Source organism: Crotalus tigris, unplaced genomic scaffold (assembly GCF_016545835.1).
Source record: "Crotalus tigris isolate CLP2741 ecotype Arizona unplaced genomic scaffold, ASM1654583v1 scf7180000018925.143070, whole genome shotgun sequence".
In the NCBI taxonomy this organism is placed as follows: Eukaryota; Metazoa; Chordata; class Lepidosauria; order Squamata; family Viperidae; genus Crotalus; species Crotalus tigris.
The window spans coordinates 75,917-101,530 of record NW_024097277.1 but is presented as its reverse complement, the minus strand read 5'-3'; the positions used below and the strand labels follow the sequence as shown (position 1 = coordinate 101,530).

At 41.4% G+C, this 25,614-nt stretch overlaps 1 protein-coding gene across 10 annotated transcripts; it reads left to right on the top strand.

Annotated features, from left to right (window-relative positions):
- The first annotated feature begins 32 nt into the window (after positions 1-32).
- LOC120314413 (dystroglycan-like) lies at positions 33-25,536 on the top strand. 10 transcript variants are annotated; one of them, XM_039357475.1, is made up of 8 exons: positions 3,795-5,612; positions 9,944-10,275; positions 15,360-15,476; positions 16,941-17,033; positions 17,174-17,489; positions 20,236-20,441; positions 20,804-22,869; positions 23,714-25,536. In XM_039357475.1, exons 5-8 carry the CDS (start codon positions 17,238-17,240, stop codon positions 24,805-24,807), a joined length of 3,618 nt encoding a protein of 1,205 aa, XP_039213409.1. In that variant the 5' UTR covers positions 3,795-5,612; positions 9,944-10,275; positions 15,360-15,476; positions 16,941-17,033; positions 17,174-17,237; the 3' UTR covers positions 24,808-25,536. The 10 variants fall into 10 exon arrangements, 9 of the variants coding, with proteins under 9 accessions (XP_039213413.1, XP_039213409.1, XP_039213417.1 ...); XM_039357483.1 differs by lacking the exon at positions 16,941-17,033 and having other exon boundaries at positions 22,642-22,869; XM_039357481.1 differs by lacking the exon at positions 16,941-17,033 and having other exon boundaries at positions 17,174-17,509.
- The last annotated feature ends 78 nt before the right edge of the window (positions 25,537-25,614 follow it).

Below are 25,614 nucleotides of genomic sequence, written 5' to 3'. Positions count from 1 at the left end.
AATCACAGGCGTCGGAAGGGAAAGGCGGGGCGGCCCTATGAGAGATCTAGGAAGAGGGTAAGATGCGGGCGCGCGGGAGGGGGGGGAGAGATCTTTTCCTAAGGGGAGGGGGGCGCAGTTTTCTGGACTTGGGTTCCGCTTTGGGGGGGGGTCTCTGCCCCCACCCTCCAAAGCTCTTCCCATTACCCAACCCATAATTCTCGATAGCTTAATAGATTCCAAATACTGTGAATTTGGAAAGCATGCAAAGAAGAGCAACAAAGCAGAGCAACAAAGATGCATCAGGGGCTGGAGGCTAAAACATCTGAGGAACGGTTGCAGGAATTGGGTATGTCTAGTTCAGTGGTTCTCAACCTTTTTAATGCTGCGACCGCCAACCGGTCGTAAGTCGAGGACTACTCAACCGGTCGTAAGTCGAGGACTACTCAACTGGTGCAGCACCGTTTGCAGAATGGGACTTTTGGCGGGCTCAGCAGGGCAGAGACAGCCTGGACAATTCCTATGGGCTTTGGAAAGCCAATAGAATTAGACTCTATTCAAGAGAGTCTATTCTATTGGCTTTCAAAAGCCAATAGAACAAAAGGGAGTAGCACAGCTAAGGAAAAGGGGGGGAAAAATGGCGGACTGCGTTGTTTGGCAACCCCCGTGAAATGGTCGTTCGACCCCAAATAGGGTCCCAACCCACAGGTTGAGAACCACTGGTCTAGTTTAAGGGAAAGAAACTGGTTCTTGAACCAGGCACCAAATCAGTACGTAGTACAAGTCACGAACCCAAACAGAAGAGGTGGATTAAATCTTCACAAATCAGATAGTTGAGGTCTCCAGAAACATAGCGTTGGGGCCGTGAAGGATTTCAATGATCTCAACGTGAACTGGGAATCAAAGTCCGTGAGGAAGGGAGAGCCATCAGGTTCTTGACGTTCCTTGCCGACAACTTCACCATTCAGAGGGTGGAAAAGAAAAGTAAGGGATCCGCTATACCGGATTTGATTTTTACTAAGAGAAAAGGAATAGTTCAGGAAATGGTAAGAACTTTGGAAGATCCTTGCATTTGCCACAATGCAGAGAGGGAGAACTCCAGGTAGATAGAGGAACATTCTAGATTCCAAGAGGTTGCCTTCAATAAACCTCCGAAGGCAAAAAGTTCCATGGATGGTAATCCTGATCAAAAGATCAATTCGGGGACTTCAGTTCAGGAATCCAATGAAAAACAAGTTTAAAGAACTGGGTATGTTTAGCTTAAAGTAGAGAAGACTAAGAGCAGATTTAATAATAATAACAATAATAAAAGTTGGAAGGGACCTGGGAGGTCTTCTAGTCCAACCCCCTGTTCAGGCAGGAAACCCTACACCAGTGGTTCTCAACCTGTGGGTTGGGACCCCATTTGGGATCGAACGACCATTTCACGGGGGTCGCCAAACAAGGCTGTCTGCCATTTTTTTCCCCTTTTCTTTGGCCACGCCCTTGGCACCCGGTGATGTATAAGTGGTTGGGGGTCACCACAACATGGGGAACTGTATTGTGGGGTCGCGGCATTAGAAAGGTTGAGAACCACTGCCCTACACCATTTCAGACAGATGGTTGTGCAGTCTCTTCTTAAAAACTTCCAGTGTTGGAGCATTCACCGGTTCTGGAGGCAGGTTGTTCCACTGGTTAATTGTTCTGACTGTCAGGAAGTTTCTCCTTAGTTCTAGGTTGCTTCTCTCCTGGATTAGTTTCCATATAATAGCTGTCATTACAGAGGAAAGAAGGTCTGGATTTATTATCCAAAGCACCCAAAGTAAGAGAAGAACCAACCTACAGTAGCTTAACAGAGGAAGACCCACGCTGAAAATAAAGAGAAATTTCCTGACTGTAATTACCTATTAAATAGTGGAATAGTCTGCCTCCTGGCGTCCTGGAAGCTCCACCAAAGATTTCAAAAAAAGTTAGACAGCCATTTGTCAGCGATGCTATGAGGATTCCTGTCCTGAAGATGGATTTCAGGTGGATCGGCTAGAAGATCTTCAAGATCCCTTCCAACTTTATTATTCTAAGGTTGTGGGAACCAATAATATAAAGTTCCAGCTTTGGTGTAATCAACAGCAAAGTGGGAAAAAAAGCCTAACAACTAACCTGGAATTAAGGAGAAACTTCCTAACAGGAAGAACAGTTAACCTTCAGAAGGAACAGATTGCCTTCAGAAGTTGTGGGAACAGAACAGAACAAAATAGAATGGAATAAATTAGAATAGAATAGAATAGAATAGAATAGAATAGAATAGAATAGAATAGAATAGAATAGAATAGAATAGAATAGAATAGAATAGAAATTATAGAATGGAATGGAACAGAACGGAACAGAATAAAATAGAATAACAGAGTTAGAAGGGACCTTGGAGGTCTTCTAGTCCAACCCCCTGCTCAGGCAGGAAACCCTATACCATTTCAGACAAGTGGCTGTCCAGTCTCTTCTTAAAAACTTCCAGTGTTGGAGCATTCACCGCTTCTGGAGGCAGGTGGTTCCATTGGTTAATTGTTCTAACTGTCAGGAAGTTTCTCCTTAGTTCTAGGTTGCTTCTCTCCTTGATTAGTTTCCAACTGTTGCTTCTTGTTCTGCTTTCAGGTGCTTTGGAGAATAGCTTGACTCCCTCTTCTTTGGGGCAGCCCCTGAGATACTGGAACACTGCTATCATGTCCCCCCTCGTCCTTCTCTTCATTAAACTAGACATACCCAATTCCAGCAACCGTTCCTTATATGCTTTAGCCTCCAGTCCCCTGATCGTCTTTGTTGCTCTTCTCTGTACTCTTTCTAGAGTCTCAATATCTTTTTTACATCCTGGTGACCAAAACTGGATGCCGTATTCCAGGTGTGGCCCTATCAAGGCCTTGTAAAGTGGCATTATAATAAAAGCCATTGGTTTTTCTAGAAGTACCCCCTAGGAACAAATAATTTAAACATGAGATTTAATCCCCACCACCGCCCACTCAAAAATACGGCATGCAGATTGGGGCGCTGGTAAAAAAAAAATATATGCAAGGCTAATTGGTCTAAATGAAAGTTAACTAGAGTTGGCAATAAAATCAGAGTTGAATAGAGGTGGTTTTCTATAGCATGAATTAGCCCAAAGGCAACAGGAGAACCTGGAAAAATCTTAGGTATGTATGCTGAGTCACACATTTTCCATTCTTTGCGGGTTCTGGAGGAGAATATGGCATTAAAAAGGGGAGGGGCTTGCATGGTACAATCATGGCTGCCCTCTTAGCCTTTTTGATTATTAAATTAAAGAATTAAATTCCCGAGAATAGCAAATCCCAAGCCTAAATAACCACTTTATAAAACCCTAGTAAGACCACACCTGGAATACTGCAGCCAGTTTTGGTCACCATCTCGTAAAAAAGATGTTGAAAGTTTGGAAAAATTCAGAGAAGAGCAACAAAGATGATCCAAGGCCTGGAGACTAAAACATACGAAGAACGGCTGCGGGACATGGGTCTGGCTAGTCTAAAGAAAAGAAGAAATAGAGGAGACATGATAGCAGTATTCCAGTATCCGAGGGATTGCCACAAGGCAGAGGGCCAGTTTATTCACCAGAACACCAGAGGGAAGGATGAGAAACAATGGTTGGAAACTGATCAAAGAGAGAATCAACCTGGAATTAAGGAGAAACTTCCTGACAGTGAGGACAATCAACCAGTGGAACAGCTTACCCCCAGAAATCGTGGGCGCTCCATCACTGGGTATTTTTAAGAAGAGACTGGACATTCACCTATCTGTGACAGTATAGGTTCTCCTGCTTGAGCAGGAGGCTGGACTAGAAGACCTCCAAGGTCCCTTCCAGCTTCTCTTCTATTCTATTCGCTGATGGGCACCTATAGTAGGTTTTCAAGATTCATGCTTCCTATCTCTAGGAAACAGCTTTGCATTGCTAAGGATGCTGAGATATTGGAATTTTAAGTAGAAAAGAGCACAGGGTGCAGTTGCAATTTTCCAAACAAATGGAAAATCCTGGAAGCATCTGATAAGAGGGAAGAGATTAAGCTCATAAAGAACCTGTCTGAATTTAATTATGAAGCCAATCAAATTCATCACAGAGAGAACTGCAAACATGTACTTTAGACGTTCTAAACATCACGCGTGAAATCACTATCCAGGTCTACTTCAACTACACTATCCAGCTTTTTAACTTTGAATATTGGTGAGTAAATTATCCACATTTCAAAAGGAGAATAGTTCTTATATCTTAGTAATATCTACATAACAGATGTAGGTTGAGCTAGAGTTGGCCTACCAGCCCAATCTATTTACAGAGGGGACAATTAACATAGCTCATCTGTGCATAATTAATTCTCTCTTAAGACCTCGCCTTTGCTAGAAGTTCTGCATCAGACCAGACTTCCCTGTTAAATGTGGTTTTCTTGGCAAAAATAAAAAAAAAACAACCACCTTTTCAAAAACCCAGAAGGACTATCTCTGTAAAGTAAGTCAGCGGTATAATTTTTTATAAATGTTAAAGATTAACAAGAAAGGCAACGAAGCGGAGGAACCTGAAGGAACAAGCAAATGTTGCATTATGCACCAGTAAAAAAGATGCTTGTATAAAACTCAATGTTTCGATGCCGTAAGCGATGACAATATGTCACTTCCGGTGCTCAGCAGAATTGCTCCATGGTTTGACTTTCTGCTCCCAACAAAGTTCTCAACTTATGACTAGAATTGAGCCTGGAATTACAATTGCAAGACGTGCTGGTTGTTAAGTAGGTCATCACCTTCCACACCTGATTTTAAGATTTTTTTATATATATACGATGGACGTTAAGTAAATTCTGCAATCATTAAGTGACCACATTGTTTGCAATTTGGGGGTTTTTTTGCTGGAAACCAGAAATAAATGCTGGTTTCCAGATTTTCTCCTTGGTAGTTTCTTCACGACAATATTGATCTACGGCACTGAGCGTATCATGCAGAAAACAATGCCCCAATCAAGGAATTACCGAGATTAAAAAAAATACACTCCCTGCCAAAACTGGCAGGGAAAGCCAGAGAGCAAACCCCACTCTCTTATAGCACAGATGATGTTGCCTAGTTTGGTAATGAAATGTCTGCAAGGAAACATTATCAAGCTCAGAGATAGCCAAGGACTCCACCGTTTAAGGTTGAGCTACCTATATTCTTGTTCCTTAGAAAATTGACTCTTGTGGACAATCTAGAGTTTTATACTCTAACAATTATACAATAACAATTATTCAATAGGTTATTGAATAAACTCTAAATTTATTCAAAAGTCTTGCTTTGCTGGAAAAAAAGGTATCAACAAATCCTTCCCTTCCTGTCCGGAGCAAGACCCACTGCATGAAGAGAAGTCTTTTTCCATAACACAGGATATCATCATTGGTTTTAAACTGCAGACTGGCTAACCTTGTATATTAAATCTTTTTCTCCTTCTTTCTTAGATAGGCCACTTTTTATTTTTTTTAAAAAAAACATGTTTACCATCTTTCAGCCAAGATGAAAATCTAAATTTTCTTGAATGGGAAGGGATAAAAATGAAGCCACAGGGAGAAAGATGCTGCAAAAAAAAAAAAAAAAAATGAAGCCACGGGGAGAAAGAGGAAAACCTAACGAAGTTACAGGTAGTGCTGTTTATTACTATATGATACAAACACAGTTTAATGTGTATTTACCAAATTTTATGTGTATAAATGTTTATCTATCATCTATCTATCCATTATCTATCTATCTATCTATCTATCTATCTATCTATCTATCTATCTATCTATCTATCTATCTATCTATCTATCTATCTGTCCCCATTATTTATCTAGCTGTCTCGTTGGATATCTATATCTCATTTATTTCATCTATCTATCTATCTATCTATCTATCTATCTATCTATCTATCTATCTACCCATTATCTGTCTAGCTGTCTGGCTGACTAACTATATCTCATCTATCTATCTATCTATCTATCTATCTATCTATCTATCTATCTATCTATCTATCTAACTAACTAACTAACTAACTAACTAACTAACTATCCCCATTATTTATCTAGCTGTCTGGCTGGCTATCTATCTATCTATCTATCTATCTATCTATCTATCTATCTATCTATCTATCTATCTATCTATCTACCCATTATCTGTCTAGCTGTCTGGCTGACTAACTATATCTCATCTATCTATCTATCTATCTATCTATCTATCTATCTATCTATCTATCTATCTATCTATCTAACTAACTAACTAACTAACTATCCCCATTATTTATCTAGCTGTCTGGCTGGCTATCTATATCTCATCTATTTCATCTATCTATCTATCTATCTATCTATCTATCTATCTATCTATTTATCTATCTATCTATCTACCCATTATCTGTCTAGCTGTCTGGCTGACTAACTATATCTCATCTATCTATCTATCTATCTATCTATCTATCTATCTATCTATCTATCTATCTATCTATCTAACTAACTAACTAACTAACTATCCCCATTATTTATCTAGCTGTCTGGCTGGCTATCTATATCTCATCTATTTCATCTATCTATCTATCTATCTATCTATCTATCTATCTATCTATCTATCTACTCATTATCTATCTAGCTGTCTAGCTGCCTGGCTGACTATCTATATCTCATCTATCTATCTGTCTATCTATCTATCCATCCATCCATCCATCCATCCATTATTTATATCTATCTCTATATCCATTATCTGTCTGTCTGTCTCTCTGTCTGCCTAATCTCATCTCATCTATCTGCCTGCCTGCCTATCCATCTATCTGTCTGTCTGTCTGTCTGTCTGTCTATATCTCATCTATTTCATCTGTCTGTCTATCTATCTATCTATCTATCTATCTATCTATCTATCTATCTATCTATCTATCTATCTATCTATTATGATTTGCCATTGCCTGCTTCCTCAGGCTGAGAGAGACTGACTGGCCCAATGGCAAACCACTTCTGAAATCTTGGCGAGAAAACTGCAGGGACTTGTGCAGGCAGTTGCCAGGCATCAACCCTGACTCAAAAGAAACACAAACACTATAGGCACCAAGCACAAATATATACTTTAGCAACTTAGTTAAACAACTTACATTTTTACTACTTTGCTTTTAAAACAAAACATCTCCGCTGCAAATTGCTCCCTCATTTCCACCTGACGTAGCCACTGGCTTTAAAATGCTAGGGAGTGTCTTCTCTTAATGAGTTTATGGCCAGCTTTCCAAGCCCTAAACCACCTGGACTCATTCATTATGCCACTTTCTGTGTTTTGTGTTTTTTTTCTGCTGACTTTCCTTCTCTGACTTCAGCTATCTTGGAGACCTTCCTGGAGGCTTCTGGCTCTCCCAGCCGTGGCCTCTTCTGCTCCATGCCTTGTCTGGTGGCCACCGACAACATCTTCTCCTGAACCTAGACAACTCCTTTCTCTTCCTTAGGTCTACCTGCTCTGGCATCTTCTGCACAGCCTTTGAGCCCTACCTGCAGGCCTACAGGTGCTTCAAAGGAGTTTTAAACTTCAGACACACTGGCATGTATTTTAGTAAATCAGAATAGAGCTGGAAGGGACTTTAGAGGTCTTCTAGTCCAACCCCCTGCTCAAGCAGGAGACCTTATACCATTTCAGACATGTGGCTGTCCAGTCTCTCCTTAAAGACCTCTAGTGATGAAGCAACTTCTGGCGACAAGCTGTTCCACTGGTTAATTGTCTTCACTGTTTGGACGTTTCTCCTTAGTTCCAGGTTGTTTCTCTCCTTGATTAGTTTCCATCCATTGCTACCTCTGCCAATAACAGCATTAAGTCATTTTATCCATCATTTCTTCATTGTGGGTGAGCCTGGCCCACAACTATGAATCCCCCCCCTTGTTTGTTCTTCAAGTTTGGAACGCTTCTTTGTCAATGAAGCAAGACAGGAATTGTAGGTAGACTTTTGATTCTTGGTATATTTTAACTTCCAGCCAATACGGAGTAATCTAAGGCTGTCCCAACCTCTCTCTCCTCGTTGGAAGCTTGACAAACCGATTTGAAAGGTCACTGTGTTTGTTTCCAAGCAACTCTGCTCATTTTTAAAACAAGGAAGACGAGGGATGTATTATTTGAAATAAAGCTTTCTCCAAACTATGGCTAGGCACGCATGTCTGAAATAGCGTGGGAGAAATCAGCTTTTCCCATTGACTCCAGAAGGGCAGAAACCATGCAGATCCCGTTCTTGGTTAAGGCAACCACTCTCAGTTTGATATATTAGCTAAATATAAAATGTTTTGCAACCATTGGCCATGTTAGCAGGAAATTGGACTTCTTCCCAACTTCAACAACAAAAACAAGTTACAAAAAGGTTTTTGAGGAGAACAATCTTGCAACATTGAGGGGGAAAAAATTGAGAAAATAACCATGAGGACCAGATAAAGGGTCTCCAAAAGTCTCCACCACCAGAAAGTCTCTTTTGAGTCAGCTTTGCATCCCAGACATATCCATATAGTTTTTTTAGCAACAGTATAGGGCAGGGGTCTTCAAACTTGGCCCTTTTATGACTTGTGGACTTCAACTCCCAGAATTCCTCAGCCAGCATGGGGGAACTATGGCCCCTTCATGACTTGTGGATTTCAATTCCCAGAATTCCTCAGCCAGTGTGCCTGGCTGAGGAATTCTGGGAGTTGAAGTCCACAAGTCATAAAAGGGCCAAGTTTGAAGACCCCTGATATAGGGTATTTAAAAAAAAAAATCACAATATAGCCTGTTGTCTCCTATCCAAGCACAGGTAGTCCTTGACTTACGACCACAACTGAGCCCAAAATTTCTGTTGTTAAGCGAGACATTTGTTAAGGGAGTTTTGCCCCATTTTACGACCTTCCTTGCCCCATTGTTAAGTGAATCACTGCAGTTGTTAAATTGGTAACACGGTTGTTAAGTGAATCTGGCTTCCCCCATCGACTTTGCTTGTCGGAAGGTCGCAAAAGGGGATCAACATGACCCCGCGACAGTGCAACCGTCGTATATAGGAATCAGTTGCTAAGCATCTGAATTTTGATCACGTAACCGCGGGGATTCTGCAGCAGACATAATTGTGAAAAGTGTCATCAGTCCCTTTTTTCAGTGCCGTTGTAACTTTGAATGGTCACTAAATGAACTAGTGTAAGCTGAGGACGACCTTATTAAGCAATACCATTTTTTGAGATTTGCCAAGATCAGTCAGTGCTACCAACCTACCTAAGTGCAAGTCTGGAATTCACACACACACACCTATTAAGAGCAAAGTGTAGAGATTTGATTACTTTATTAGCAACATGTTTTGATTGCCAGGAAACGGAAAGAGACAGCTGAGGGATTATCTGCCTTACAAACAAACAATGTTGGGTCATAAGGTCCAATGTTGGGAAAATAAGAATAATTTGTAGTTCTGCCTCTTACACAGAACACAGAATCCTAAGGCTGGGAGGGACCTCGGAGGTCTTCTAGTCCAACCCCCTGCTCAAAACAGGATGCCTTACACCAGGGGTAGGCAACCTTGACTCTTTTATGACTCGTGGACTTCAACTCCCAGAATCCCTGAGCCAGCATGGCTCAGCTTGGAAACCTCTCCCTTTCCCCTCAGCGTGGCTGGCTCAGGAAATCTGGGAGTTGAAGTCCACGAGTCATAAAAGAGCCAAGGTTGCCTACCTCTGGCCTAGGCCGCTTTATGACTTGTGGATTTCAACTCCCAGAATTCCTGAGCCAGCATGGCTCAGCTTGGAAACCTCTCCTTTTCCCCTCAGCGTGGCTGGCTCAAGAATTCTGGGAGTTGAAGTCCACGAGTCATAAAAGAGCCAAGGTTGCCTACCCTGCCCTACACCATTGCAGACAAATTGTTATCCAATCTTTTCTTAAAAACGTCCAGTGTTGGAGCACTCACAACTTCTGGAGGCCAGCCGTTCCACTGGTTAACTGTTCTAACCGCCAGGAAATTTCTCCTTAATTCTAGGTTGCTTCTCTCCTGGGAACAAGTAGCATTATTCAACCTGGACACATCATAAAGCCACACACCCTGCCTATGTGGCCTCACAAAAGTCTTGGTTGGGAAACATCCTGGAATAAAAGAGTTTTATCCCGCAGGTGTCACGGAACTTTTCACTGAATTGTTTGGTAAACCTTCCCAAGCAAAACACCATCTGCAAGGACTTGTTAAGCCCTCGTTTCGTCTCCAAGCTCATTTTTGTTTGCCTCTGAGGCAACACAGCAACACAAAAACTGGATGGAACTGGTTAGCGCCAGCCAAAAAACACTTCTCTGCACCTGGGCTGGATTTCAAGAGAGGTAATTCTGCATTCCAGATGCAATCTTGGTTCTTTTCTTAGCATATCCTCTTATTCATTTTTTTTTTTCTCTTGCTGAAAGATATGAATGTGCTCTGAAAAAAAAGAAAAGAAATTGGAGCACTCCTATCAAGAAGAAACAGAATTCTTGCAGAACACTTTGGAGGGGGAAAAAAAAAAACAATGCTCAGAGGATACAACAATACTATGGAAGTTGGTGGAAGGAAGGTTGCTAAATTTTAAAGCCTCCGAGCGAGAAGGGGAAGGAGGTGCGTCCTTGACTTCTCCGATATAAAAATATCCACGGCATTATTTTATAACGCTGGAAAATGCCTTTGGGAAGCTATAAAAACGAATCAACAGGAACTCTTATCAATTGCACAGAAAGGCTGTTGCAAAATCACTTCCTGTCTGCTGGAGTTTTGGGCAAGCATAATCTCTAGAGTCCAGTTATGACAAACAGAGGAAATTCTGTTCCTTTTCACAGCTGTCAGTCAACGGCCTCTGGACCAAATAAGAGACATTTTTTCTGGGATGTGAAAGCCCTGCGTGATAATGAAACAATCCAATATTTTAGCCAATGGGACCGACTGGATCCTACAGATAGTTCTCAACTACAATAGTTTGCTTAGTGACAGTTCAAAGTTACAATGGCTCTGAAAAAAAAGCGGCTTATGGCCGTTGTGGGCCGTTGCAGCATCCCCAGTATGGGAAGTCAACCCCCCCTCAGAAAGAAATATTTTTGAAAATATTTAAAAGGCAGAATATATTTCCATAAAGGATTTTAAAAGCAGAAACCAACCCCCCCCCCAAGTCTCTCTGTCCCAAACAGAAACCAAGTCTGCAGAAATGCAGATGTGATAATCTTGTCAGAAAGACTGGAATCAGGAACCTGGGATTAGGAAGAAAGATCCCTAGAATCACTCCAAAAATCTAAGAGTCATCAGCCACAGCCCCAGGAAAGCAGGATATGACCGTTGGGACATAATAGGATTAACCCACCACCATCAGAATACCAGAAAGGCACACTTAGACTCAGGTCAAAGTTCATGCCACAGGAACAACTCCAAACAAAAGGCTCCACAGAGTATAAAAACCCACTCCCTACATGTGCTCACTCTTTTCTTCCAGAGCCATCTTCCTGTTTGGCTCTCCTCTTCAATAAACTGCAACCTTCTTTCTAAAGCAGTCGCCATGTTGTTTATTCCCGGCTTGGACTGAACCATGATGAAGACTTTTCCTTCAACACCAGGATCACGTGATCAAAATTCAGACGCTTGGTAACTGACTCATATTTATGATGGTCGCAGTGTCCTGGGATCACGTGATCCCCTTTTGCAGCCTTCTGACAATCAAAGTCAATGGGGAAGCCAGATTCACTTAACAGCCATGTTACTAACTTAACAACTATGGCAAGAAAGGTTATAAAATGGGGCAAAATTCGCTTAGCAAATGTCTCACCTTGCAACAGAAATTTTTGGGTTCATTGCAGTCGTAAATTGAGGATTACCTGCATATGTCAGCTCTCAACACCCTAAACCGGCTTTCAAATCAACCTCAATTCCTAGTGATTCTAGAGATCCAGTGGATTTTTTTTTTCTACCCATGAAGTAATTTGAAGAGTAATGACTCCAGGGAGTCTGTGAGAATTACCACATGTGCAGACAAGCCCAGGTTATTGAGAAATAATACAAGTTAGCAGACATGCTTCATCAGTCAAAGGCAATAATAACCCAACACTTTACAACATCCACGTGGTTGTCTTGGTAACAATAGAGAAGTGGATGTCCATGGCTTTTTCCAGATTTGTTTCTTCTTTACATCGCAATCTAACCCTCTGCCCTGGTGTTCTGGTGATCTTCAGTCCAGCTACTACTAGTCAGGTCCAACTCTCGTCACTTTTCCGAAGGAACCAAAGTTCACTCAATAAAGCAGTGGTTCTCAACCTTTTTAATGCCGCGACCCCCAACCGGTCGTAAGTCAAGGACTACTCAACCGGTCGTAAGTCGAGGACTACTCAACTGGTGCAGCACCGTTTGCAGAATGGGACTTTTGGCGGGCTCAGCAGGGCAGAGACAGCCTGGACAATTCCTATTGGCTTTTGAAAGCCAATCGAATTAGACTCTATTCAAGAGAGTCTATTCTATTGGCTTTCAAAAGCCAATAGAATAAAAGGGAGTAGCACAGCTAAGGAAAAGGGGAAAAAATGGCGGACTGTGTTGTTTGGCGACCCCTGTGAAATGGTCGTTTGACCCCAAATGGAGTCCTGACCCACAGGCTGAGAACCACTGCAATAAAGCAATCTAAAAAGGTGAAAATCATGACCACCATGCTAATCTTCTCTGTATTGTTCCAATTTTAGTATATGTGCTGCCGAAGCTTAAATATGAGATGGTAGACATTAAGAGAGGAAGTATTTGATGTTGAAACGAGAAATTTGGGTTACTAAATTTAAGACATTTGGAAATTAATAGAAAATAAGAATGTTATACTGTATTATTAATTAGATGGTGTAAGATGGTGAGAAATAGAATATATTCAAATAGATAAGACGTGTATCCTGAATATTAGACTTTGTGATGGATTGTGATAAAGAGAACCTTGGTTACTTAGAACTTGGAAATTATAAGTATTAAATGTTAAATTTAAATGTTAATGGGAAACTAAAAATTGGGAAAAACTAATGAGGACATTGGTTATCTACAAAGACTGAATGTTAAAATAACCAGGTTATATATAAGCTAAAAATTATTGATAAATGTAAGAATGTTATTTTTTATTTAATTGATATAATAAGAATTGTATTAGTTTAAACATGAGACAGTAAACACTAAGTGGAAAAGAGGAAATATTTAATGTGGTAGTTTGAGACTTGTACTAAAGATACTTGTATGTCATTGAATTATCAATTAACTCAGCCGCCATGTCGCTTTTTAAATATTTAAATGTAAAATTAGACAATCAATAAAACATTATAAAAAGAAAAGAAAAATCATGACCATCAGACTGAAGTTTGAGATGTTTTTCTTACTCATCCAAATAGCTTTTTCATTCAAAAAAAAAAATGTAAGTTAGGCGGAGAGTCAGAGAGCCGTTGAAATGCACCAACTCTTGCTGGTACCAACTCAAGGGGTTTCTCCACAAAATGTATTGAAATATGTCCATGAAAACTCAATCGCCATGATTTTAACCTTTTAAAGATACTTTTGGCCTGTATGATTGAGTTTTTATTGACATACTCAATTAAGTTTCTCCTTGGTTCCAGGTTGCTTATCTCCTCGATTAGTTGCCATCCATTGTTTCTTGTCCTGCCTACCAAAGCATCTGTAGGGGTTAAGTCAGCTTAACTAATTCAGTTATTTAGTGTTAGCCATGGTATGTGCATAGCCAGAAGTTTAATCTGTGGTTTGAGGAAGCAAGAATTAGTCTGGCTAGGTCTTGCCAGTAAACATGATGTCATTGTTAGAGGCAGACTCCAGTGTTGAGTGAGGAGGTGACTTGGAACATAACTTTAGCGAGTACGTTATTCCTTTGTGGTTTATGATGTATTTCAGATGAGATTCAAAGGACTGGTTATATAAAAGCTTTGTAAACAGGAACAATGGAAACCATGCTTTCTTCTGTACACTTTTGAAGAAAAATAAAGAGTTTCTAGTGGGTAGCTCCATCAGGAGAGTATCTTAATAATAATGAGGATGAGGATAAGGATGATGATAACAACAATAATAATAAAGTTGGAAGGGACCTTGGAGGTCATCTAGTCCAACCCCCTGCTCAGGCAGGAAACCCTATACCATTTCAGACAAATGGCTGTCCAGTCTCTTCTTAAAAACTTCTAGTGTTGGAGCATTCACCGCTTCTGGAGGCAGGTTGTTCCACTGGTTAATTGTTCTAACTATCAGGAAATTCCTCCTTAGTTCTAGGTTGCTTCTCTCCTTGGTTAGTTTCCATCGGTTGCTTCTTGTCCTGCCTTCAGATGCTTTGGAGGCTAGCTTGATTCCCTCTTCTTTGTGGCAACCTCTGAGATACTGGAACACTGCTATCCTGTCCCCCCTCATCCTTCTCTTCATTAAACTAGACATACCCATTTCCAGCAACCGTTCCTTATATGTTTTAGCCTCCAGTCCCCTGATTGTCTTTGTTGCTCTTCTCTGTACTCTTTCTAGAGTCTTAATATCTTTTTTACATCATGGTGACCAAAACTGGATGCAGTATTCCAAGTGTGGCCTTACCAAGGCCTTGTAAAGTGATATTAACACTTCACGTGATCTTGATTCTATCCCTCTGTTAATGCAGCCTAGCACTGTGTTGCCTTTATTTGGCAGCTGCAGCACACGGCTAGCTCATGTTTAAGGGATTGTCCACTAGGACTCCGAGGTCACTCTCACAGTTACTACTATTGAGCAAGGTACCCCCTATACTATACCTGTACATTTGGTTGTTCTTGCCTAAATGTAGAACCCTACTTTTTTCACCTTTGAATTTCATTTTTGAATTTCTCTGTGCTCATAACTGAGACTCTCTATCTTTAGAAGACCAAAGCCAGATTACTTCCACCATAGTAGTTGTCTTCTGATGCAGTCATTTGATGGAAACCCTACAGCTGAGAATGACTTGCTAAGTGGAAACCATGAAGCTCTTCCGCGTATTCTGATTGTCCCTACCTTTTGGAAAATGGGTTCAGTCAAAATAGAGCTGGGAAGGACCTTAGAGGTCTTCTAGTCCAACCCCCTGCTCAAGCAGGAGAGCCTCTACCATTTCAGACTGGTGGCTGTCCAGTCCCTTCTTAAAAGCCTCCAGGAAAAGCCTTACGGTTACATTCCTTAAAGAAATTTACTCCCTTGCCTTCTTCACCGTGGTGCCGTCCTGCCTACAATGGACTCTTGCGAAGACAGAAACGATCTCCGCGGATGTCTGGATTCCATCAACACGTCTTTCAACTGCTTCCCAGTAAGCTGAGGAGCAAAACGGCCCCACCCCAAAATTATCATTCAACAACGACAACGAGAGCCCATCCTGTCACACAGCCCCGAACCTGTTGTAATCTCATCTCATAACAAGTATCCTGTTTCCTCCCGGGAACAGGTCGGCTTCGTACAGCCTCGTAAACCAGAGAAGCAGCAAGCTGGTGTATCTTAAGAGTAACCCAGCAACGAGAACACAAAGACACGTCTTGGGGTGCCCTAAAAGCCAAAGGCACAGGTGAGTCACCCCAACAAGCTTCACAGTCTTTATTGGTGTTTTGCCAATTCAGCAACGAGTGAAGAAAAAGCAAGCTCAGCTCTGCTCTTTTCTTTTACTGGAAGCATCTAACGTACTTAGATCCAGTAGATCTGAATAACAGAATAATAGAGCTGGGAGGGACCTTGCAGGTCTTCTAGTCCAGCCCCGTGCTCAGGCAGGAAACCCTAGACAGGCAGTCTTCAACTTACGACCACGATCGACATTTCTATTGCTAAGTGAGACGTTTGTTCAATGGATTTTGTCCCAATTTACGTCCTTCCTTGGCACAGTTGTTCAGTGAATCCGGATTCCCCATTGACTTTGCTTGTCAAAAGGTTGCAAAAGGGGATCACATGACCCCGGGACACTGCATCCGTCATAAGTACATGTCAGTTGCCAAGCATCTGAATTTTGATCACGTGACCCCCGGGACATTGCAACCGTCATAAATATGAGTCAGTTTGCCAAGCGTCTGAATTTTGATCACGTGACCGCGGGGATGCTGCTACGTAAGCGTGAAAAACGGCCAGATGTTACTTTTTTCATTGCTGTTCTAACTTAAAACATTCATTGCCGGTACCGTTTCAGACAAATGATTGTCCAATCTCTTCTTAGAAGTGATGGAGCACCCACAACTTCTGGAGGCAAGTAGTTCCACAGATTAATTGTTCTCACTGTCTAGATTAAGGTTTCAATTCATTGGGTTTCCTTTCATAATTCATTATCTGATCCACCCATAAATGTGGTTTTTACTCCATCTGGGAAGCAATAAACGAATACAGACATAAATAAATAAAGGGGTAAGGCTTTGCTCATGCATTTGTGCTGCCATCTTGCCTTTATTTAAACCCCTGCCCTGTGGATACCCCTGATAGGAATAACATTGGAGCCCTAGGGAAAAATAATCTACAGGATGTTTATAATGATGCTTTTTTCATGCTATTCATAGATGATTAGGGGGCTGAAGGCTAAAACGTATGAAGAACAGTGGCTGGAATTGGGTATGTCTAGTTTAACGAAGAGAAGGACAAGGGGGGACATGATAGCAGTCTTCCAATATCTCAGGGGCTGCCATAAAGAAGAGGGAGTCAAGCTATTCTCCAAAGCACCTGAAGGCAGGACAAGAAGCAATGGGTGGAAACTAATCAAGGAGAGAAGCAACCTAGAACTAAGGAGAAATTTCCTAACAGTGGGAACAATCAATCGATGGAATGAATTGCCTCCAAAAGTTATGGGTGCTCCCTCACTGGGAGTTTTTTAAGAAGAACTTGGACAACCATTTGTCTGGAATGGGATAGGGTCTCCTGCTTGAGCAGTGGGTTGGACTAGAAGACCTTCAAGGACCCTTCCAACTCTGTTATTCTCTTAAATTGAGGTCACTGAATCATACACATGGCTAACTCCAAACTGGCAGTTAAATCCCTCCCCTTCTCCCTAGTGTAGGATTTCACCTGATGGGCCTTATCAGAGAGAGCGAGATGGAGGAAGACACACAGAGAGAGAGACTTTTAGGTATCACCTTATCTGAAGTGAAATGTGAGTGTCTGCTTTGTTTTTAAGATGCCTACAACTTTGCAAATCAGTCACTGCATGGATCAAAGCTTCAGTGACCGACTGTGGAGGTCTTTGTGGATCTTTTTTTGCATAATTCTTGAACCTGCCGTATCTTTCTACAGATCAGATCTGCTGTGTTAAGAAAGCTTCCCTTCTTCACCGCTGGATGGATGCCTCAACCACCCCATGATGGTCTTCAACATCTACCTGGCTTTTCCTTTGCTGTCGGGGAAACAAGTTCTGACAGCCTTCTCCTTGCCCCTTCTCTTGACGTTCCTCACCTTCACTGGGATCTCTCTTGTTACCAAGGAACCACATCGCGCGTGTGAAGACGTACAGGTCCTTCAAGGAGTTCCAGGAAGAAGGGCCGTCACTGGAAAAGCACTGCCTGATCCCCTATCCCTGTTTGCCTGCCAAGGAAAAATCATGTACTATGAGGTAACGCTCCTTGAAGACCGGTGAGAATCGAATCGATTAGCCGTGCTTGATTAGTGAAAATGGATTTGCTTAACTTTGTGATTAAGCTGCTAGAAAACAGAAGAGCTGTCGTGATGGTGATGGGAAAGCATTTCTCCCAGGGTTTTAGTCCATGCAAAGATAAATCTGAATTTTTATCAGGTCAGAAAGAGGGCTGAGAAAATATCTACAGACCCCTCACATCCTGGGCATAAACTGTTTCAACCCCTCCCTTCGGGACACCGCTACAGGACAACAAACTGCACAACAAAACAACTAGACACAGAGTTTTTCCTTCATGCCGTCACTCTGCGGACACCTAATTCTCACAGCACTGTCTTATGTCTAAGTGTATTTACCCATGTAGTATGGCTATATGATTATCCTTCTCATCTTTTCTACTGCCTTCTCTTATTGGTATTTTAGGATTATATTGCTTTGTTGTTTGTGTGTACACTGAAAGCTTCTGCACCAGAGACCAATTCCTTGTTTAATGACACTTAGCCAAATAAAGTCTTCTCTTCTCTTCTCTTCTCCTCTTTTCTTCTCTCCTCTCCTCTTCTCTTCTCTCTTCTCTCTTCTCTCCCTCTATTCTATTCTATTCTATTCTATTCTATTCTATTCTATTCTATTCTATTCTATTCTATTCAACATTTTCTATTCTATTCTATTCTATTCTATTCTATTCTATTCAACATTTTCTATTCTATTCTATTCTATTCTATTCTATTCTATTTTTAGTAAACCTGCTGGCTATCTGTCAGTCTATTACAACATCTCACTGATAGGATCACTTAGGAACTCAGAATGATTTCTCTGCTGATGCTATCAACATTTTTTACTGGCATATAAACACCATTATTTTTATATGCATTCTACCGTTCAACAGCAAATCTAATGTCTTATCGACCTTGAAATAAGCCTGACTGTGTTTAGTGAGGCGTAGAGCAGATCTACTGCTTTAAAACATCTGAAGTATTTGCCACTCCTTCAGTTCAATACAATAGTTAAGAGCAACTGGTCTTTCCAGGAGTGAAAATATATACTGGTAGGGGTGATATGCTGTTGAGTTAGAACTTGGACTTGACCCGTCACATTTGCTAGCTTTGAAGTTTGCCGAGTGAGCTTGAACCATAGGTAGTCCTCGACTTACACCCAAAACCGGAGCCAGAATTTCCTGTTCAAATCTGTACTAGTTTATCAAATACATATCAAATAATGGGAAAATAGGGGAGGAAAAAGGGGAAGGCGGGAAAAGTCTAGGGTAAAAAGGAAAAGAAAAAGGGAAGCAGTGACTTCCAATTCTCTTTAGCAGAGTAATGTAGGGTAATAACATACAGCCTCAACTTTTTTTGTTGTTGATAGTTGCGAAGTCGTGTCTGACCCATCATGACCCCACGGAAAACGTTCCTCCGGGCCTTCCTGTCCTCTACCATCTTCTGGAGTCCATTGAAGCTCACGCCTCCTGCTTCAGTGACTCCATTCAGCCCCCTCATTCTCTGTCGTCCCCTTCTTCTATTGCCCTCCATCTTTCCCAGCATTAGGCTCTTCTCCAGTGAGTCCTTCCTTCTCATTAGGTGGCCAAAATTCTTGAGTTTCAACTTCAGGATCTGGCCTTCTAAAGAGCAGTCGGGGTTGATCTCCTCTAGGACTGACCGGTTTGATCGCCTTGCAGTCCAAGGGACTCGCAGGAGTCTTCTCCAGCACCATAGTTCAGAGGCCTCCATTCTTTGGCGCTCAGCCTTTCTTATGGTCCAACTTTCACAGCCATACATTGCAACTTTTTTACTTTTGCATAATAATATACAGGTTAGGCCTTCTCTCACAACAGCCCGTTTAATGACCATTCAAAGTTACGGCTCTGAAAAAAGTGGCTTGTGACCATTTTTCACAGTTTACCACCTTTCCAGCATCCCCTGCGGTCACGTGATCAAAAATCAGACGCTTGGCAACTGGTTCATATTTATGACAGTTGCAGTGTCCCAGGGTCAGGTGATTCCCCTTTTGCAAGCTTCTGACAGGCGAAGTCAAATGGGGAAGCCAGATTTGCTTAACGACCGGGTTACCCAATTATCAACTGCAGTGATTCACTTAACAACGGTGGCAAGAAAGCTCATAAAATGGAGCAAAACTCCCTTAACAAACGCCTCACTTAACAACAGAAATGTCGGGGCTCAATTGTGGTCGTAAATCGAGGACTACCTGTATACCAGCCATTTCTATAATAGCACGCCTATCTGAACAGCGAAACCCAAACTCAAATTTCATTTTTTTCCCACTTCAAGCTAAGTCCGGAAGAGATTTCCAAGGAAGCAGAAGTTCCATGGCTAAGCAATTGAGTCATGCTCAATTTAGTGAGCTTTTCTTTTTTGCAACGGTCGTTAAGCGAATCACTGCAGTTGTTAAATGAATCACGTGGTTGTTAATTGAATCCAGCTTGTTTCCATTTGTTTTGCTTGTAAGAAGCTGGTTGGGAATGTCACAAATGCTAATCACGTGACCGTGGGATGTTGCAAAGCGTTGTAAATACATCAATTCATCTTTGTATGCCAGGGACCCAATCAGTATATCAGTATATTTTTTCTCCTTTTAACCATACCTATCATCAGCTTGTAAGAAATAAACCATTAGATAAATTAAAGAATATCAGATATAACATTTCCGATGGCATGTTTTTAACGATAGCTTCATTGTACCTTATACGTTGCATATGATTATTGTTGTTTAGATTACTCTGGGTAATGATTCAACTTTGTCAAAATGGCTAGAAGGTAGTATTTCCACAAAGACACACCAAGGGATGCCATTGATGGAGAAGAGTGGAGACTTTCATCTGAGCGTTGTGGCGTATGGTGAGACATGTAGAATCCCAACCACCAAGGCTGATTTTACACGCCTCGGTCAAGATCGCCTTTGCGTCCATGCAAAGAACATGTAAGTTGCATTGACATGTAGGAACAATAGGTTTCGACCATCTTTATATGGGTGTATTTTCAAATACTTATAACATTGATTTAAAACTTTAGAAGACAATCTATATACTCAATTATATCAATATCAGTGGTGGGATTCAGCCAGTATGCACTACTTCGGCAGAACCGGTAGCTAATTTTTTATTGCCCAGGCCCAGAATGGACTTCTGAAAGCAGCATCCACACAGAGAACCGGTTGTTCACATATTTGAATCCCACTACTGATCAATATATACTGTTGAGTCGGTCTGGAAAATGTTAAATTATAATACCATATTTTAAAAGATGTCAGTCTTTTAACAGTATTTGCTTTGGGGCTTTCAGTATTTGTTCTGGAGGATGGTATGCCAGACGTATTTCCATCACCTTCGCTGAGATCATACTTCAAACAAACCATACTCTGGAAATTAAAGAACAACTGACTCTGATTTGCACCGTGGCAGAATATCTTCATCTGGACCCTTCCTCGCTCGCACTTATTCCAGTCGAAGACTCACTAAATAAATATTTTCAGAATCTAACCACACTGGCTGAAGATATCAGATACATCAACTCCACGAAAAGCCGTTATGTAGGACTCTGTTGGCCAGTAGGGTTTGGGGTGTTTGCTATGCTGTCTGAACTGGTACGAGTTCTGAGCCATAACGCTGAATCAAACAATCTCTCGCAGCTCCTGGGCTACGAAATTGCTGGCTGGAGAGTCCTTCAACAAGATTACGAAAAAAGAAATCCCAACAAATGGCAGAACGGGAAAATGGCCACCCCAAAGCCTACATGGAGACCCACCAAAGCTCAGAACTTCACAGTTTTAATAGCTGCTACGCCAGAGACACATTCCGTTGTAAAATCTGAAGCAAGTTCATCGCTGGGCAACAAGGCCACTATCTCAGTTATCCATCCTTACGTGGAGATCAGTACTCAGCCTGTAATCATCGATACAGATGTGGAGGCCATTCAGACTAAATCAGCAGCGTCTACCATTTTTCACTCTCTCTCTTTTGAACTTTCACCTTCGTTGATGCTAAGCTCTGCAGAATTTGAGGATAAAGTGATTTTTGAAACCCCACCAATATCAGGGCATGTACTGTATGATGCTTCAACACAAGAGCTTTTCCCCACAACTCAACAATCTGAGCCAAAGGATAATTATTATTTGGGCTTGTTTATGCCCGTGACCAAAAATCATTTCTCACACCCTGTTCACCACCTAATGGACATTTCACCAGAAGATCTGTCTTCAAAAGGAGAAATAAGAAGTCTAAATGATCACAGCCCATTCACGCATCGAACAGCATCTGGATTTAAATCTGGAGAGATCATTTCTATAATAAAACTTTCTCTGCCTTCCATGTCGACATTAGCATATTTAAGGTCGTCGTCATCATCATCATCATCATCATCTAGTGTTGCAGTATCTTTGTTCTTGTTACATGACAGCTATCAGAATCAAAAACTGCTTAATGTCTACACTTCCGCCTCAGAGACGTTTATGACATTAGCACCGGTAAAGCAGATGGAAGTTTTCAAATGGATCAAAAGCTTTATCTTGACCAACATCCCATCAATATTTGATGCTATCATTACAAATGGTGATTTTTACCCCGAACCTGGTTCTCCGTCCAATGCATGTCCACCAACTCAATCGTATTGCCACAATGCTCCAACTTCATCAAAACATTCGACAGATACCTTAAATAACAGCACTTTGTTATCCAGTCAAACTCTACTAACATTTAGCATCCTGTCTAACACTATTAGCAACCCCATAGTTTTTCCTTCTTTCTCCTTATCCGTTCCAGTGGAATTGGCATTATTATTTGGACTTGGTAATATATTACCAACGGAAAAATTGCCTGACAGAAGACAAGTTACCTCAGACAGAACGAAAACCCATGAATCTTTTACAACTATTTCATTAACCTACAGATTTATTACTACAGGAAACAGTGTCTTAGAATTTATGGAAACTGAAATGGACACTTCCCTGTGGAAAAAAGGAACAACTTTATTTTATATTACAACACCCAGTGCTGTTATCTTCCTTAGTCAAACAGAAATGTCTCACAGAAAAAGTCAGGCACTGGAGTTGCTTTCTTACAGATCTTCCTTGACTACTCACCCTCTAGAACTTGTTAATACCTCCAGCTTTTATTTTTCTACAGATCAATGTGACTCTGTGAACAACTTAGATCTAACATCCGTGTTAGATCCTGAGGCCTTACAACTGGATATAAATGATTTAAGTTTAAAAAGCTTGTTTGGAACCAAAATTAACGTCCAAATTACAGGGGATATTGTCTCAAAATTGAAAGAATCAGCCATTGTGTTCAACAACAAAGGAATATCCACAGAGACTGGACTTCATACCACTATGAACCACAAAATAGAAGGTAAATCACACGTGTTAATTAGTACAGGTAGTCCCCGATTTATGACGATTGAACCCAAAATTTATGGTGTTAAGCAAGACCGTTGATAATGGAGTTTCACCCCATTTTACGACCTTTCTTGCCACAGTTGTTAAGTGAATCACTGCAGTTATTAAGTCAGTACCACGGGTTGTTAAATGAATCTGGCTTTCCCATCAACTTTGCCTGTCAGAAGGTCGCAAAATGGGATGAACCCGAGACCCGGCAAAGGTCATAAATATGAACCAGTTGCCAAGCATCCGAATTATGATCACGTGACCACAGGGATGCTGCATCGGTCGTAAGGGTGAGAAATGGTTATAGGTCAGAGTCATTGTAACTTTGAACAGTCACTAAACCAGGGGTAGGCAACCTTGGCTTTTATGACTTGTGGACTTCAATTCCCAGAATTCCTGAGCCAGCCACGCTGAAAGGAAAGGGAGAGGTTTCCAAGCTGAGCCATGCTGGCTCAGGAATTCTGGGAGTTGAAGTCCACGAGTCATAAAGCGGCCTAGGCCTAGGCCAGAGGTAGGCAACCTTGGTTCTTCTATGACTTGTGGACTTCAACTCCCAGAATTCCTGAGCCAGCCATGCTGAGAGGAAAGGGAGAGGTTTCCAAGCTGAGCCATGCTGGCTCAGGAATTCTGGGAGTTGAAGCCCACGAGTCATAAAAGAGCCAAGGTTGCCTACCCCCTGCACTAAACGAATGATTGTAAGTTGCGTAGTGCAAACTGGGAAGCGTGTTGCACAACCATAGTTGTTTCTTTTGTCTTTCAGGGCCAGGTTATTCAAACTCCTTTACATTTACAATTTCATTTTTACTCAGGTCAGCCAAACACACCTCCCAGGGTCATTAATGCCATTAAGTGGATCGCAGCAACCGTCGGACATAGGTTCTCGTTTTCCATACCACCAGAGACATTTCAGGATCATGAAGACGGGAATTCAACTCAACTGACCCTCGGAATGAACCCCATCGACGGCCCACCGACAGATCTGGAAAGCTGGCTACAATTTAATGCCAGGGATCAAAATATGCATGGTTATCCGCTGGATGCTGATTTTCAGTATTCCCCTCAGCAGTTTTCGCTCTTCGCCATAGATTCGGGAGGACTGAAGGCCAAAGATAAATTCATCATAGAACTATTCAGACCAACTGCTGTCCCTTGCCATAGTTATACGGTAGTAACAACAAACAGCTACCACTCATTCCTGAAAAACAGAAGAAGAATGAACTTCTTTTTAAAGAAACTTTCCAAATATTTGTTTGCAGAGAGTCCTGGGGATATGGTTCTACTTCATCTCAAAACAGGGTCCGCCGTGTTTACGTGGTACAATAAGTTGCTTTGCGCAAAGACGGACAAGTGCGCAAGAGACGAAATCCAGGATGTGCTAACGAAACTAGGAAGACCTGGGGAACACGTCGGTCCAGATTTTGCCGAGGCCATGTTGCCAGAATTCAAAATCGAACGAATCGGAAAGGTGACCTATGCTGGGATTTGCTTACCTACTACAAAGCCAACACATGATTCTGCAGCGTTCAACAGGACGGCGACTGCATTCAAAGGCGGCAACTGTTTGATAACGAACACGTTCTCTGCCTTGTTGATTGCTATATGCTCCACAACACTAGCGATCCTGATAGTTGTTCATTATCAGAAATATCACAAGAAAACATTTCAACCACAGGGTCCGCCTTCCTGTGGCTATAACGATTTCAAGATGGACCTGCGGAGTTCTCGTAAATCTCTAGTGGAACGAGAAGCTCCGCCATCAGCTCGGTTACCGTTAGCTGTATCAATGATTTCTCAACAGCCTCCCTTCAGACCAAATCAAGGTCTGGTTATCTCAAGGCTGCCATCACCTCCAAAATACAGACTTCCGCCATTGTACGGAAGAACTGATAGGGATCTGGTATGACCCGACTCGCTTGTTCCAGTGCGAGTCTGTTTTTATTTATTTATTAAATTTATATGCTGCTCTATCTCGTTCTCCAAAGGGAGTCTGTGTAAAAGTCTATCTGAAATCCAAAATTCATTTCTTCTTTTTACACCTTCTAGGCCAGGGGTAGGCAACCTTGGCTCTTTTGACTCGTGTACTTCAACTCCCAGAATTCCTGGGCCAGCCATGTTGGCTCAGGAATTCTGGGAGATGAAGTCCATGAGTCATAAAAAAGCCAAGGTTGCCTATCCCTGTTCTAGGCATTAAAAAAAATGGACTGATTTTTTGGCGAAACCTGCCCACATATTAATAATTGTACATTTGGATAAACAGAACTATATATATATATATAGTTCTTCCTTCGAAGTCAAAGACTTAAAATTAACCATTTCCTATTAGCTCCATCTTAGGTGTGACCATGCAGGGCTTGCTGGAACACACATTAACACAAGAACTAGCCAGTTCAGACATAGTGTGAGTTTCTTTAAGTGGGTTTCTATGGAATTACAGTCTAAAGCAGCATTTATCAATCTTAGCAACATTTAAGATGTGTGAACTTCAACTCCCAGAATGCCCCAGACAGCATGGATGGTATTAATAGTGTTTCACAAAAAGCATGGACTTTCAAGTATAGCGATATTATTTAAGCAAACAAAACAAAAAAAATCTCAAGTAGCAGGCATTGTGCTTTTTCTTAAAAAAAAAAAACAACTAAAAAAACTAAAAAAACAGGCAAGTCATTTTTATTCAGTCATAAAGACCTGAGTAATAATTGAAATTCTGTTT

Coding starts and splice junctions, on each gene's coding strand:
- LOC120314413 (XM_039357479.1), top strand. CDS start 17,238: ATGATGGTCTTCAACATCTACCTGGCTTTTCCTTTGCTGTCGGGGAAA. Junction 17,490..20,235: donor GAAAAATCATGTACTATGAG/GTAACGCTCCTT, acceptor ATTGTTGTTTAG/ATTACTCTGGGTAATGATTC. Junction 20,442..20,803: donor TGCGTCCATGCAAAGAACAT/GTAAGTTGCATT, acceptor TGGGGCTTTCAG/TATTTGTTCTGGAGGATGGT.